General features: G+C 44.8%; 1 protein-coding gene across 2 annotated transcripts in view; it reads left to right on the top strand.

Moving 5' to 3' along the window:
• Positions 1-16,987, top strand: part of kif9 (kinesin family member 9) — a 192,821-nt gene that overhangs the window by 131,321 nt on the left and 44,513 nt on the right. For both annotated transcript variants that reach the window (XM_041190665.1, XM_041190666.1), the window contains one exon: positions 5,389-5,577. In XM_041190665.1, coding sequence (XP_041046599.1) covers positions 5,389-5,577 — 189 coding nt within the window. The remainder of the gene's footprint in view (positions 1-5,388; positions 5,578-16,987) is intronic.

The raw sequence follows: 16,987 nt of genomic DNA, 5'->3' as shown, positions 1-16,987 counted from the left end.
ATGGGGATCTCCTTATACCATCAGATTAAAAGGATTAAGAAATAAACAACAGAGAAGGATTGAGAAGAGTGTGTAAAATAGAGTGTCAATGTTAAATTAGATAGAATCATAGAATGATGCAGCACAGAAGAATTCAGCCCATTGTAGCTGTGCCAGCTATTTTTTTTTACAGGCAATTCAGCAATCACTCTCACTCTCCCTGCTCTTTCCCTGTAGCTCTATAATTTTTTTTCTCTTCAAATATTTATTCAATTTCCATTTGAGTTATTATTGAATCTGCTTCCACCACCTTCTCAGGCAGCATATTCCACATCGCAATAACTGGTACTGTGACACCTAGTTCTAGACTCTCCAGCCAGAAGAAATATCTTCCCAGCATTTACTTTGTTTCAATGATATTACCTCTTATTCCTCTAAATCAGGGGTGGGGAAACCCCAGCTCGGGGGCCAGATCCAGCCTGTTGCACATTTTATCCAGCCCGCGGGGAGATTTCAAAATCTGGCTCTGTCCCCCGTGCTCTCTAGGCTAACCACTGCCATGTTCTAATGCCTGAGCCTGAGCAGCAGTCACTAGAGGTCCAGGTTGTGGGGAGAGAATGAGGCCCGAGATACAGAAGTAGGAGCGCAGGGCAGGGATGGGCAGTTGCTGGCTGCCGATCGAGTGAAGTGTGAGTAACCCAGGGTGGGGAAGAAAGGGAGCAGGACACCCGGCTCCATCGCCCCCTCACCACCCCACCACCCCACCACCCCACCACCACTCCACTGGTATCTCAGGTCAGGGGCTCAGCCCCTGCAGACTGAGGAAGAGGCCCAGGCCCCAGGCCCAGATGCAGCCTTGGACTGGGAGCTGGCCAGAGCCTTGAATTGTTGAGCCACTACCCTGGGCTGGTTTGGAGGTGAGACAGAGTGGGAAAGGAGAGGGATAGAGAGAGCAAGAGAGACGGTGGGAAAGGAGAGAGAGAGACACACACACACAGACAAAGTGGGAAAGAGACAGAGAGAGAGACATAGAGAGAGAGAGAGAATGGGAAAGGAAAGCAAGCAAAAAGTTGAGCTGAATTTCAGGAGCACTGTGATTGAGACACAGAAGCTGTGCTACTCATTAAGGAAAAACAAATTCAGCCATTGCATTAAAATAGTGGATGAGTTGAACGTTTCTGTTTTCTCTCTTAAAAAAAATAAATTTAAGTTTTTTTACGGTCTGTGACTGATTTTGTCTGTGTGAGTGGCCCTTGATTAAAAAAAAAGGTTCCCCACCCCTGCTCTAAACTGTATAGGGAATTTAAGCTAGCCTATTCAACCTCTCCTCAGAACAATGCTTCCTCACATGAATTAATCTAGTCAGCTTTTATTACACTTCCCCTAAATATACTTCCTAAGGAGACCAAAACTGTAAACAATACTCTACGTATAGGCTCACTAAAACCTTATGAAATTGCAGTAAAACTTCTTTACACTTAGGCCGGGATTTTAAATTCTGGCTCAGGAACCAGGCTGCCGGTTCAGCTCTGGTTCCTGACCCTACACGGCATGTTCCAGACACACCCACAGGAATTTTTAAAGAGCCAAGCAAAGTATGGCAGGGAGTGGACTGGGTATACCTTCACCAGATGGACAGCAGCAATTTGATAAGACAGCTTGCCACCAACTTCTCAAGAGCAATTAAGATGGTAAAACAAATGCTGGCCTTGCCAGCACCACTTATATGCCCCCAATTAAGAACAACAGGAAAACTCCTGAGGCTGGAGGGCTATTGGAAGGCCCTCCGTCACTAGCACATTGTCAGCCCCACTGGCTGAAGTGGGAGCTGCAGATTCTTAATGGAGAGAGAGATGGTGTCCCATTATGGAAGCATCCTCTGAAGAACAGATCAGTCTTTTAAAATTTAAAATGGCCAGAACTGCCTGGAGCTGATGCCTCCACAGGATGGCCAGCAGCTGCAGCTATGGTCCAGCAGCCATTCTGAGACAAGGGGCAGTTCCCTTGCGTGAAAATCTCAGTCAGCATGGTAACAGGATGGATTAACTTTAATTGGCCTGAATTGGTTGCCTCCAGGAAGCAGTGGCAAGCAGTTTCAACCCTGAGCCGCCCTCATTCAAATTGGCTCGGGTTCGGGAAGGTGGTGGAGAACCCGGCATGGAGACTGGTACTGCAAAATTGCACACCTGCCCACTTCAAGGTCTCGGCACTCACCCATTAAAAATCCCTACCCTAGACTTCAATTCCTTTGTAATAAAGGCTACCATGTAATTTGTCTTTCCTAATTCTTTGTACTTGCATGTTAACTTCCTATGATTTGTGAATAAAGATAGCCGGTTCCCACTGATTGCCAATATTTGTTACCCTCGCAATATTTCAAAAACATTCTGCCTTTCCATTCTTCCTACCAAAATGGATAATGTCACATTTTTCCACCTTATGTTCCATCTGCCATATTCTTGCCCGCTCATTTAACCTGTCTAAATGTTTATCAGTCTCGTTGTGTCCTTCTCACTGCTTATTTTTCAACATAACTTTTGTCAGCAAACTCGGATACATTATACTTGTCCCCTCATCTAAATCAATGATATAGATTGTGAATAGCTAAGGCCATTGGGGTTTACTGGTTATAGACGTCAATACAAAAATCTACTGAATGCCCTGGATACAACAAAAGTTATAGGTTCATGCAAATTCACAGCTGCACTACTGAAGACTTGTGCCCCAAAACTGATGGCATCTCTAGCCATGCTGACCCTATACAACCACAACATTGGCACCTGCCCAACAAAGTGGAAAATTGCCCCAGTATGTCCTGCAGCCCCATCAAACTCAAGAAGCTTGATACTGTCCAGCACAAAGCAGTTTACTTGATTAGCATGCCACCTACCACTTTGAACATTCACACCCTCCACCACCCACCTGAACACATTTACAATAGTGTGTACCATCTACAAGATGCTCTGCTGCAACTTGTCCAGGTTCCTTTTACAGCATCTTCTAAACCCGTGACATCTGCCACCTAGAAGAGCAAGGACAGCAGACGCACGGGAACACCAACTGCAACTTCCCTCTACAAGCCACACCCCTTCCTGACTTGGAACTATATGGTCATTCCTTCACTGTTGCTTGGTTAAAAATCCTGGAACTCCCTTCCTCACAGTATTTTGGGTATACCTTCACCAGATGGACTGCAGCTATTAGATAAGGCAGCTTCTCAAGGGCAATTAAGGTTGTAAAACAAATGCTGGCCTTGCGAGCACCACTTATATCCCATGAATGAATAAAAACAATAACCTTTGTTCACCTTTATATCCCTATCTGACACGCTGTATTGATTTTAAAATTGCTACTCTGCTTTAGAGCCTCGACATTTCTTTTATTGTTGTTGAATTTATCCTTTCCTGAATCCTCCAATACCCCCTTCATTAGTTTAAACCCAATCTACCACCCAATTATTCGATTCACCAGAACACTGGTTCCAAATCACTTTAAGTGGGGCAGAATAACTCCCTCTTTCCCCAGTACTGGTGCATCAAAACCCTTGCCTCCATACCTCTTTAAACTATGCATTTAACCTTCTAATCTATTTGTCACTTTCTAATCTGTTTATCTCTTTATCTTTCCCTACTTCCTCCAAAATTGTAATAGTTAATTGTCAATGCCAGAGAAGTTGATTGGCAATTATTAACAATGATCACTTTGTTAAAAGCATACTTATGCTTGTAATGACAAGACATAACTTTCCATGACAAGTTCATTCCCTACCTGCAACACAAATACTGCAACTTCACAACTTTCAATTAGTGTCAATGGTGATGCAGACAGTAAATGGCTGTATCTCTTCCTGAGACAGACAGAATTTTGTGGGTCAGTAAGTGTCAATAATGGAATAGGAAGAACCCGGATCACTGTTAGTACTTTACTGTAGTTATTTTTGTATTTCAGATCTTCTAGGAGGCAAAATTCTGAATAACTGTCTTTAAATCTGAACCTTCTAGATTAAATCCAATTTTTTTTTTTTATTCATGGGACTTAGGCATCACCGGCAAGGCCAGCATTTATTACCCATCCTTAATTGCCCTTGAGAAGGTAATGGTAAGCTAGCTTCTTTTGCAGCTGCAGTCAATGGTGTAGGTACATCTACAGTGATCTACAGGGGGAGATGTTCCAGGATTTTAACCCAACAACTGTGAAGGAACGGCAGTTTATTTCCAAGTCAGGAGGGTATGTGACTTACAGGAGAACTTTCAGAAGGTGGTGTTCCCATGCACTTGTTTCCCTTGATCTTCAATGTGGTAGAGTCGTGGGTTTGGAAGCTGCCGTTGAAGGAGCCTTGGCAAGTTGCTGCACCCTGTAGATGGCACACACTGCTGTCATAATGTGCTTCTGGTTCAGGTAGTGAATGCTTAAAGTAGTGATGGGATGCCATTTATGTGAGGCTGCTTTGTTCAGGCCAGTAGAGAATATTCTGTCACACTGCTGACATGTGCCTTGTAGATGTAGACAGGCTTTGGGCAGTCAGGAGGTGAGATACTCACTGCAGCATTCCCAGCCTGTAGTAGTACTGCTGTAGTGGTCATAGTATTTATATGGCTGAATATGGCTGGTCCAATTAAGCTTCTGGTCAGTAGTGACCCCAAGACATTGATAGTGAGATATTCAGTGATGGTAATACCTTTGAATGTCAAGGGGAGATGGTTAGATACTCTCTTGCTGGAGATGGTCATTGTCTGACACTTGTATGGCATATTCTTGTCACTTATCAGCCCAAGCCTGGATATTGTCTAGTTCTTATTGCATTCAGGTATGGGCAGCTTGATTATCTTTGTAGTTGCAAATGGTGCTTCTCACTGCAAGCATCAGCAAAAATCCACACTTGGTCCTTATGATGGAGGAAAAGTTATTGATGAAGCACCTGAAGATGGTTGGGCCTAGGACACTGCATGCAGAACTCCTGTGATGATGTCCCAAGGCTAGGAATATTGGCCTCCAACAACTATTATCTTCTTTTATGCTAGGTATGACTCCAGGCAGTGTAGGTCCCCCCACCCCCAACCAACCAACACCTCCCCCAGCCACCATCATTCTCATTGATTTAAGTTTTATCAAGGCTTCTTGCTGCCATACCTAGTCAAATGCTGCCTTGACATCAAGGGTAGTCACTCTCTCTTCACCTCTGGAATTCAGCTGTTTTGTCCATGTTTGAACCAAGGCTGTATTGAGGTTATGAGCTGTTGTCCTGGGAGAACCCAGCTGAGCATCGCTGAGCCAGTTATTGGTGAGTAAGTACTGCTTGACGGTGCTGTTGACCTCACCTTCCATTATTTTGCCGATGATTGAGAGTAGACTTTAGTGAATATATGCCTGTTTCTAATTCTGTTGATGTTTACTTTGTGTTTACGCTAGCAACATTAAGAAGGAACGAAAGGACACCGAATTGCTTTCACAGGTGAAAGAGGCTCCTCTGCCGCCGCCTCCTCCTCCTCCTCCTCCTTTCGTTCCTGAGAAAGATACAGCACAGAGAGAACATGAGGTACTGAGTGCTGATTCTGCGCAGTCAGATTTGGTTATCAAATTGGAAGAGACCAAGCCCAGGTAAGCAGAGGAGTTTCAAGGCAGACCTATGTGTGAAAAACAGAAGTCAAGGACTCCGAGATCACTAGCATTTGCAGTATAACTCTCCTCTTGTAGTGATGTTTGACACTGTGTGATTTGATTGGCTTGGCATGGGGAACATTGTAGTTAATGGTGATCTGGTGAGGACATATGAAAGGGGTTCAAAATGTGTTTTTGGAAAGCAAAAGATGATTGAAGCAAAAAATGGTGAATTAGGCAAGAGATTTATTTTAAAAAGACCAAAAGCTTATTGGGCTTGGTAGCCTTTTCTATTGTGTTGCACTGTCCACTGTGGTATTCAGGAATGAAAGTTTTCCATCGTTTGGCAGATTTCCAACTTCTGAAGTTTGGAATATCGTCCTTGAAAATGATTTTCCAATCTCCACCTCTCCGTAATTGTTGGTGTACTCGACACTGATTTCATGTGCTTTCAGGTGATCCCTGAAGTCTGGACTTTCCAAGATGCAATCTGTGAATTCCAGAGTTGGGAACCCCATCGCAGCTTGCAGCTGGACCTGAACCCCAACTGCCACCAATCAGTCTCATGCCTCATTCATCCCACCAGGAGGCCATATTCTGCTGCTGGCTGCTTGACAGAGCCATGTTGTTTGGCAAACAGGGTGGGGGGTTGGTGTAGGGCAGATGGGATATTGGAGCCCGAATCTCTGTCCCAGATCTTCTGAGCAGACACAACAATAGCCAGATTGCCACTGCCTCAAAAATTCTCTCCCGCTGCTACGCATTTCTTCCGGAATCTTCTGATCCTGGCTTTCACAAAAATGTGCAGTGCAACGTCCATAAGACATAGGAACAGAAATTTGGCCAATCGGCCCATCGAGTCTGCTCCGCCATTCAATCATGGCTGATAAATTTCTCAACCCCATTCTCCTGCCTTCTCCCTGTAACCTTTGATTCCCTTACCAATCAATTACCATCCATTGGGTATCTCCAATTCAGTGGAGTAGAATCGGGAAAAGAGAAGACATATCCCCTTTTTACAGCACTAGTAAGTTTAAAGGTCCAGTCTTGAATATCAGTGAATTAATGAGTGAATGGGTGAGTGGAGCAGTGAGTGAATGGGTAAATGGGCAGGTGGGTAAGTCAGTAGGTGAGTAGAATGGGTTGGTAGGTGGATGAGTGGGTAGTCAGGTCAGGGATGGGGTAGTCGGGTCGGGTGGGTAGTCGGGTCAGGCTGTACATGAGTATATAAAATAATAACATCTTTACAAAGCACTTTAAGAACATTGATTTTCATATTTATATGACCTACTATACCTATTATATGTTGATCTATAATACATTGAATCTATAATATGTTGAACTTTAATAATATATACTGAAAGTTTGCAAGCTACTTTATTGTTTGGTTTTTGTTGGCATCTGAGGTCACGTTAATTTTCAAGAATTTTTTACATATATATTCGTTCACAGGATGTGGGTATCATTGTCAAGGCCAGCATTTATTGTCCATCCGTAAATCCCCTTGAGAAGGTAGTGGTGAATTAAAATGGGGTCACATTGGAGAATAGGTTGTGAAGCCATAGTCCTTTGCTTCACTTTGCATACATAATACAGCAAGTTCATGTTCTGGTGTTAGTATGGCCTTTATTTAGTATGGACAGCGATGAGGAGAAACTTTTTTCTCTCAAAGTCTTTGGAACTCTTCCTCAAAAGGGAGTGGAAGGAGTGTCTTTGATTATTTTTAAGACAGAGCTAGATAGATTCTTGATTAACAAGGGGGTGAAAGGTTATCAGGGGTAGGAAGGAGGTTACAATCAGATCAGCCATGATCTTATTGAATGGTGGAGCAGGCTTGAAGAGCCGAATGGCCCACTCCAGCTCCTAGTTCATATGTTTATCCTGTATTCCATGCATTAATTGCATTGAATGTTGAAATACTGAAATACTTGCTGGTGATTTGATACAATATTGGTCCTTGATCTTGGCAGTAATAGAAGATAAAAAAGGAAAACAAATGGTTCTAACCACTTGAAGTTTCATAATTCTACCTATTTGAAGTGGTCTAGAAGAATTTGCAATTCACCAGGGATCATGAAAAGTGCTTTAATTACATAATTCCTGGTCACAAAAATATTTCAGACCTTGTTGTCTTCGGCCACTAATTATCAGACCTTTTTGTCTTCGGCCACTCTCAACCCTGACTGTTATGGTGTTTTTTGCATTGGGCAGTGATTCCAGAATGAAAAACTATTGTAACAGCAATAATGATCTGAGGAAACTGTTGAGGGCAGACATTCAACTCACATTCAACTATGCTATTTGTGACTGAAAAACAGACAGCCAAGAGTCAAAAATCGTTAGGGTTGAGGGAACCTCAATCACCTTATTGATGCCATAATCATGCGGACTTGTAAATTGATGAGCTACCCACTCACTTGAACCATGGCCGGGATTATCTGTGCCCGCCAGCGTCAGCGTGTTCGGTGGCATGAGCAGACAATATGGCGAGAAGGCCAAAAATCGGTTTCACGATGCCGTGAAACCAGTTTGCTATCATCCACTCACCCCTTTGATGATGGGCCGCGTTTCCTGCCATTGGACATCAAGAACATCATTGTAATTTATCTGCATATCATTATAAGGCCAGGCCGCTGGACTCATCCCCCCGCTGCTGGAATGTCCACCCCTGTTGGAAAACATGCTGATATGTTTCACAGCAGCAAAAATGAGGCATGCACTTGGTGGGCTGCACTTCGCCCAGGACTTCAAGGTTAGTTTGACTACCTTGCTGCGGTCAGCACTCACAGTCATCAGCACCAGGCTTCACAGACAGCACCACATCACTTTTAGGTGGGCTCATGGGCAGGTCTCTAACTACCAGATCAGCCATATGTGAGTGGCTTTTCAACGGCTGCAGGGCTAGGGCTTGCTTGGGGAAGGGGAGAAGTGGCTTTGTGTAAGAGAAGAGGCTGCAGGGAGAGAGCTGTATTGGGGAAGGAGGGTATCCCAGGGTGTATGTAGGGCACATGTTGATCTGTACAAGTGGCCTCAAGATGGTGAGGGCTGAGGAAGTTGTCTCCAGAGATAAGGCCAGATGGAGATGTGAGGGTGTGTGTGAAAGAGTGGGTGGTGATGTCCCTTGAGCTGGCAGTGAGTGAGATGCCAGTGAATGTGTGATGGGCGTGAGTGTATGAGTTTAGAGTGATGAGATAGTTGCCATACCCTGGCAACATGGATGAGATCATTCATCCTCCATCTGCATTGGATGGCCAACTTCTGTGCAGCATTGGCATTGATCAGCATCTCCCCGCCTACCAAGACAGAGTGCTAATGTTGCTGCCCTTCCTGTGACTAGAGCAGGGGTAGAGGTCATCACAGCGGGCCTCCACAACATCCAAAAGGTGCTCGAGCATTGCAGTCTTCTTGTCTTTCACGGCCATGTCTTCTTTGCTGCAGTCCTGGGCTGGAAGTACTGAGCGTGGGCTGTTCTTTAAATGTGGTGCCTGGCGTGATGAAGCAGCGAGGAGACGGCGTGGCAGGCGAATCAGAGCCCACCCACCATGGAAATTGTGTGTATCCCGGGAATGCATAATTAATATGGCGGGTTTGGGACGATACAGCGTGAAAAGTCGCCATTGCAGCTGGCAGGTAAAACGTAGTTTTACCCACCCGCTACCGCACTTAGTGCAAATCTGGGACGATTCCGCCCCACATGTGAGGCTGCTTTGCTGTGCAAATTAGAGCCCTACTCCAGTTGTAGTATCCTATTGCAAAATTTAGATACAAATGTGTGTAATTAGTGCCATGAAAGTTTTGCCTAATTGTTTGAGACCTGAAGCAACCTAACCAGCGGTCATTAAGGGGACCGCTGGAGGTCGTTCAAAGAAGATGGCCGCAAAACCTCTGCAGTTAAATTCGTGTGGAGCTAGAAGGAACAGGAGTGAATGCTTCTTCTGTCTCCCAAAAAAGAATGTAGACAGTTGATCAATGATTGTTAAGTGTAACTAATTTTTTATATGCAGAATTTATCTTTTGTTTTCTCAGTTGAAACAGTTTGTGCCTTCAAGATTTTTGCAAAAATGTTCTCTCCCTATATTAATGCTTTGCCATAACCTGATCATATCCTTTCCCCACTTCAACTCCATGACCTATCTCATGACATTGTGTTTATTTTCATTATTTATAGCTTAATTATTGCTTTGAGGGGATACATGAAAGCAGGGTACAGTCTGCCCTCTGAGGCACACATAAATGGTACTGTCAAAGAAGTACATAGGAGTTTTCTTTGATTTCCTGGCCAATATTTATTCATAAAAACATAAAAAAATAGAAGCAGGAGTAGGTCATTCGGCCCTTCAAGCCTGCTCTGCCATTCTGTATGATCATGGTGATCCTCTATCTCAACGCCATACTCCTTTCTCCCTATACCCCTTGACGCCTTGAGAGTCTAGAAAGATATCTATTTCCAACTTAAGTATATTCAGTGACTTGGCCTTCACAGCTTTTTGTGGTAAAGAATTCCACAGGTTCACCACCCTCTGAGTGAAGAAGTTTCTCCTCATCTCAGTCCTAAATGGCCTAGCCCATATCCTGAGATTGTGACCCCATGTTTTAGATACCGCACCCCCCCCCCACCCCACCACCCCCACAGACGAGAGGAAACATCATCCCTGCATCCAGTCTGCCCAGCCCTGTCTGAATTTTAGACGGTTCAATGAGATCCCCTCTCATTCTTCTAAACTCCAGTGAATAAAGGCCTAGTCAGCCCTCTCTCTTCTCATATGACAATCCTCCCATCCCAGGAATCAGTCTGGTGAGCCTTCGCTGCACTCCCTCTATGGAAAGTATATCCTTTCTTAGGTAAGGAAACCAAAACTGCACGCAATACTCCAGGTGTGGTCGCACTAAGGCCCTGTACAGCTGCAGTAAGACACCGTGGCCCGTGTACTCAAGTTCTCTTGCAATGCAGGCCAACATACCATTTGCCTTCTTAACTGCTTGCTGCACCTGCATGCTTCGTACAGTGATTGGTGTACAAGGACACCCAGGTCCCTTTGTACATCAACATTTCCCAATCTATCACCGTTTCAATACCATTCTCTTTTTCCTACCAAAGTGGATAACCTCACATTTATCCACGTTATACTGCATCTGCCATGTATTTGCCCACTCACCCAACTTGTCTAAATTGCCTTGAAGCCTCTTAACATCCTCCTCACCACTCACATTCCCACCTAGTTTTGTGTCGTCAGCGAACTTGGAAATATTACATTTGGTTCCCTCAACCAAATCATTGATCTATATTGTGAATAGCTGGGTCCCAAGCACTGATCCCTGCGGTACCCCACTAGTCACTGCCTGCCACTCCAAAAAAATTCCACAACCGCTAGTATTAAATCCCCACTAAGGGAAAATAATGTTTTCGTGTTTATCCTGTTAAACACCTTCAGAATCTTATATATTGTAGTGAGATCCCCTAAACCCCTAAGAGTATACTCAGCCTCTCATCCCAGGAATCAATCTGGTGAACCTTCGCTATACTGCCTTCAAGAGAAATATATCTTTCCTCAGCTATGGAGACCAAAACTGCACACAGTATTTCCAGTAATCAAGTGCTCATAGCACTTACCAAGGCTCCTTCAACAGCAGCTTCCAAATCCGCAACCCATACCACCTAGGAGGACAAGGGCAGTTGTTGCATGGGAACGTCACCCCCTGCAAATTCCACTCCAAGCCACACCCTATCCTGACTTGGAACTATATCGCCATTCCTTCAGGGTCGCTGTGTCAAAGTTCTGGAACTCCCTTTCTAACAGCCCTTGGGTGCTCTTTCACAACATGGACTGCAGTGGTTCAAGAAGGCAGTTCATTACCACCTTCTCAACAGCAATTAGGGAATGGGCAATAAATACTGGCCTAGCCAGCGATGCCCACATCCCGTGAAAGAATTTAAAAAAATGTGATGTCACCAAGGCCTATGCAATTGTAGCAAGGTTTCCTTATTCCTATACCCCAATCCCTTTGCAACAAAGGCCAGCATACTGTATGCCTTCCTAATTGCTCATTCCTGCATTTTAACTTTATGTGCCTTAAATGAGTACAGCCAAATTCCTCTGAATATCAACATTATAAGTTTCGCACATTGAAAAAAAAACCTGCTTTTTTATTTTTACTACCAAAGTGAAGAGACTCACACTTTGCCACATTATACTCCATCCACAACTTGTCCTCTCACTTAATCTGTCTATATCTCTTTGCAGCCTCTTTGTGCCCACCTCACAGCATACATTCTCACCTACCTTTCAAACATCAGCAAACTTAGATACATTACTCTCTGTCTCTTCATCCAAATCATTAATATGATTGTAAATAGCTGAGGCTCCAACACTAATCCTTGTGGGACTCTACTAGTTGCAGCCTGCCAACTTGAAAATGCATTGTTTATCCTTATTCTCTGCTTCCTGTATGTTAACTAATCTTCCATCTATGCTGGTATATTAGCCCCAACTCTATGAGCCCTATCTTGTGTATTCGCCTTTTGTGCGATACTTTTTCAAATGCCTTTTGGAAACCCAAGTAGGCTACATTTACTGGTTCCCCTTTATCGACCCTACTAGTTTTATCCTTAAATAATACTAAGAAAATTAATCAAATACCATTACTCTTTCATAAAATCATGTTAGCCGGGATTTTCCACTGTCATTGGCAGTGGGTGTCATGGCAGGCGGAAATGGAAAATATTGGGAGATTGCATAAACCTATTTCACATCATTGTAAAACCAGTTTGCGATCGCCTGCTCCACCTGTCAATAGCAGGCCGTGTTTCCTGCCGTCGCATGTTAGGAAGCTAATATGAATACGTTAGAACCTCATTATGAACCATGCTCGCTGGAATCATCCTCCCACACTTGATCATGAGCTCACGTCAGTGTGCAATTCACGACTGTACATAAGCGACATGCACCTGGCAACCTGCACTTCGTCAGGACTTCGAGGTTTGTTTGCTCAGAGACTCCTAGACATTTACATCAAAGAAGGAGGCCATTTGGCTCCTCGTGTCCATGCGGTCAACAAAGATCTGACAACGCTAATCCCATTTTCCAGTGATGGCCCATAGCCCTGGAGGCTATGGCAATGCAAGTGAATATCTAAATACTATTTAAATGTTATGAGAGTTTCTGACTCAACCACCTTTTCAGGCAGTGAGTTCTAGACTCCCACCACCCTCCTGGTGAAAAAACTTCTTCTCAACTCCCCTCTTAGCTTTCTACCTCTTACCTTAAATCTATGCCCCCTGGTTATTGACCTCTCTACTAATGGAAAAAGTGCTTTCCTATCCACCCTATCTATGCCCCTTATAATCTTATACACCTCTATCAGGTACCCCTTACCCTTCACTGCTCCAAGGAAAACAACCCCAACCTACCCAATCTTTCTTTATAGCTCAGACCCTCCAGCCCAGGCAGCATCCTGGTAAATCTGCTCTGCATCCTCTCCAGTGCAATCACATCCTTCCTATAATGTGGTGACCAGAACTGCATGCAGTACTCCAGTTGTGGCCTAACCAGCGTTTTACACAGTTCCAGCATAGCCTCCCTGCTCTTATATTCAATGCCTCGGCTAATAAAGAAAAGTATCGCATATGCCTTCTTAATCACCTTATCTACCTGTCCTGCTACCCTTAGGGACCTAAGGATATGCACACCGAGGTCCCTCTGATGTTCAGCACTTCCCAGGGTCCTACCCTTCATACTGTAATCCCTTGCCTTGTTAGCCCTCCCCAAGTCCATTACCTCACACTATTCCGGGTTGAATTCCATTTGCCACTGCTCTGCCCACCTGACTAGTCCATTGATATCCTCCTGCAACTTACGGCTATCCTCCTCACCATTTACCACCCTACCAATTTTGGTGTCATCCACGAACTTCTGATCACACCCCCTACATCTAAGTCCAAATCATTTACGTACACCGCAAACAGCAAGGGCCCCAGCACCGAGCCCTGCGGAACTCCACTGGAAACAGATTTCCAGTCACAGAAACATCCCTCCACCATCACCCTCTTCTCCCTGCCTCTCAGCCAATTTTGAATCCAACATACCACTTTACCTTGGATCCCATGGGTTCTTACTTTCTTGATCAGTCTGCCATGAGGGACCTTATCAAAAGTCTTGCTAAAGTCCATGTAGACCACATGAAATGTGTTACCCTCATCAACACTCCTGATTACCGTTTCAAAAGATTCGAGCAAATTTGTCAAAGAGAGGAGAGTGTGAGAGGAGGACCCTGGCTCAGGCAGTCAGCAGCACCAAGAAGATCTAGTCTATCTAGAGGATCTAGCATCCTGTCTTTACTCAAGTAGGAATAAGGGTAAAATAAGGCAAAGGTCCATATTCTATTTAGTTAAGATATGTCTGGGGAGCTCAGTCCCATGATTTGCACATCCTGCGCTATGTGGGAAATACTAGATGCTCCTGATAGTCTGGAGGTGCCTTCGACTGGAGCAACTCGAACTCCGGGTTTTGGAGCTTGAGCGGCAGCTTGGGGCGTGTATTCATGAGGCTGAGAGGTGGACAGCACGTTTCAGGATGTGGTCACGCTGCAGCTTAAGAAAGTGCAAGCAGAGAGGGAATGGGTGACCGCCAGACAGAAGAAGAGGACCAGGCAGGCTGTGAGGGAATCCCCTGAGTGCACCTCACTCGCAAACTGTTTTATGGCCTTGGAAAACAGTGAGAGTGACAGCTCCTCTGTGCAGGCCAACTAGAGCCAAGGCCATAGCATTGCGGGTCGTACAGCTGCTCAGTGGGGGAGGAAGAAGTGTGGAAGGGCAATAGTGGTAGGGAATTCATTAGTGAGGGGAGTAGACAGGCGCTTCTGCGGCCATAGATGTGACTCCAGGATGATATGTTGCCTTCCGAGTGCCAGGGTCAAGGATGTCACAGAACGGCTGCAGGGCATTCTGATGGGGGAGGGTGAACAGCCAGAGGTCGTGGTCCACGTTGGGACCAATGACATAGGAAGAAAGAGAAATGAGGTCCTGCAAGCAGACTTTAGGGAGTTCGGTAGGAAATTGGAAAGCAGGACTTCAAAGGTAGTAATCTCCAGATTACTCCCAGTACCACGCAGTAGTGAGTATAGAAACAGAAGGATAGAGCAGATGAATGCGTGGCTGGAGAGATGATGCAGGAGGGAAGGCTTTAGATTCCTCGGGCATTGGGATCATTACTGGGGGAGGCGGGGTCTGTACAAGTTGGACGTTACACCTGAACAGGAACGGGACCAACATCCTTGCGGGCAGGTTTGCTAATTCTGTTGGGGTGGATTTAAACTAAATTGGCAGGGGGGTGGGATCCTGAAAAGTAGTTCTGAGGGGAGAGAAGCTGAGATGGAATTAGAAGTTAAAACGCTAGCAGGTGAGTCAGGAAGGCAGAGGAAACATAAGCTCGATAAGAAAGAAAAGATTTTAGCGCGGCTACTTGGAATACATTTTAATGCAAGGAGCTTGTGGAATAATACAGACAAAGTGAAGCACAGATAGGCACTTGGGAGTGTGATATCATAGCTATGACTGAGACTTGGCTATAAGAAGGCCAGGATTGGCAGCTCAACATTCCTGGTTGTAGGGTATTCAAAAGAGATAGAGAGGGTTAGAAGAGGAGGGAGGGGTCGCAATATTGATCAAGCAATCAATTATAGCAATGAGGAGGGATGACATCCTGGGAGGATCAATGAATGAGTCCAAATGGGTAGAAGTAAAAAACACAAAAAGGGCAAACACACTGTTGGGTGTGTACTATAGGCACCCAAACAGTCAGGGAGAGATAGAGGATCAAATATGTAGTCAAATTTCAGAGAGGTATAAGAATAATAAGACAGTTATAGGGGAGTTTAACTACCCAAATATTAACTGGGATAGTTTTAATGTGCAAGGTAGGGAGGAAGCAAAATTCTTAAGTTGCACCCAGGAGAACATTTTCGGCCAGTGCGTAGAAAGCCCAACAAGGGAGGGGGCAGTTCTGGCCCTAATATTTGGAAATGAGCCCGGGCAGGTGGAAGGCATATCAGTTGGGCAGCATTTTGGAGATAGTAATCATAACTCAGATTTAGGATAGTTAACGAAAAGGATAAGGTTGGACTGGGAATATAAGTTCTAAATTGGGCAAAGTCGAATTTTACTAAGATGAGATACGATTTGGCCCAAGTAGACTGGGAGCAGCTATTTGCAGATAAAACTGTGTCAGAGCAATGGGGGCCATTCAAGGAAGAAATAGCGAGAGTACAGGGCAAATATGTTCCTGTAAAGACAAAGTGGGGGGGAGGGACCAAGTCCTGAGAACCCTGGATGTCAAGGGACATAAAAGTTAGGATATATAAAAAAAAAGAAGCTCATGGCGGATAGCGAGGGCTTAATATGGCAGTCCTTGGAGGAGTATAAGAAGTGCAGTGGGGAATTTAAAAAGGAAATTGGGAAAGCTAAGAGTGCATGAGAAAGCAATGGTGAGTAGAATAAAGGAAAATCCAAAGGGTTTTTTGAAATATATAAAAAGCAAGAGATTAACTAGGGAAAGAGTAGGGCCAATTAGGTACCATAGAGGTAACCTGTGTATGGACCCAGAAGGTGTGGGTGCAATCCTCAATGAATACTTTGCATTAGTCTTCATAATAGAAAAGGACAACACAGGTGTAGACATCAGGGTGGAGGACTGTTAAACATTAGAGGAAATTAACATAAAGAGAGAGGAGGTACTAGCAGGTTTAGTGGCCTTAAAAGTGGATAACTTCACAGGCCCGGATGAGATGTATCCCAGGCTGTTGAGGGAGGCAAGGGAAGAGATATCAGGGACCTTGGCAGTTATTTTCAAATCCTCTCTGGCCACAGGTGAGGTGCCATAAGACTGGAGAACTGCTAACATTATCCCATTGTTAAAGAAGGGAGGAAGGGATTGACCAGGAAATTACAGGCCAGTCAGTCTAACCTCGGTGGTGGGGAGAGAATTCTGAGGGACAGAATATATCTGTACTTGGAGAGACATGGATTAATCAGGGATAGACAGCATGGATTTGTTAAGGGAAGGTCATGTTTTACAAATTTGATTGAATTTTTTGACTACCTTCCTTCGGACAGCACTCGCTGTCATCAGCGCCAGACTTTGCAGGCAGAGCCACATCGCTTTTAGGAGGCTCACAGACAAATCTCTATCCAATGGTAAGGCGGGGGTGATTTTTCAATGGCTGCAGGGCTAGGGCTTGTTTGGGGAAGGGGGGAGAAGTGGCCTCAGGCAAGGGAAGCGGCTGCAGGGTGAGTACTGTACTGCCGAGTAGGGGTATCCCAGGGTGTGTGTGTGGGGGGCATATGTTAGTCTGATGATGAGGGCTGAGAAGGCAGTCTCTAGAGGAGATGAGGCCAAACCAGATGGAGACGTGAGGG

The sequence above is a fragment of the Carcharodon carcharias genome, chromosome 6 (assembly GCF_017639515.1).
Source record: "Carcharodon carcharias isolate sCarCar2 chromosome 6, sCarCar2.pri, whole genome shotgun sequence".
Classification (NCBI taxonomy): Eukaryota; Metazoa; Chordata; class Chondrichthyes; order Lamniformes; family Lamnidae; genus Carcharodon; species Carcharodon carcharias.
Note: the sequence above shows the minus strand (reverse complement) of the source record. Positions and strands in the feature narration are given on the sequence as shown.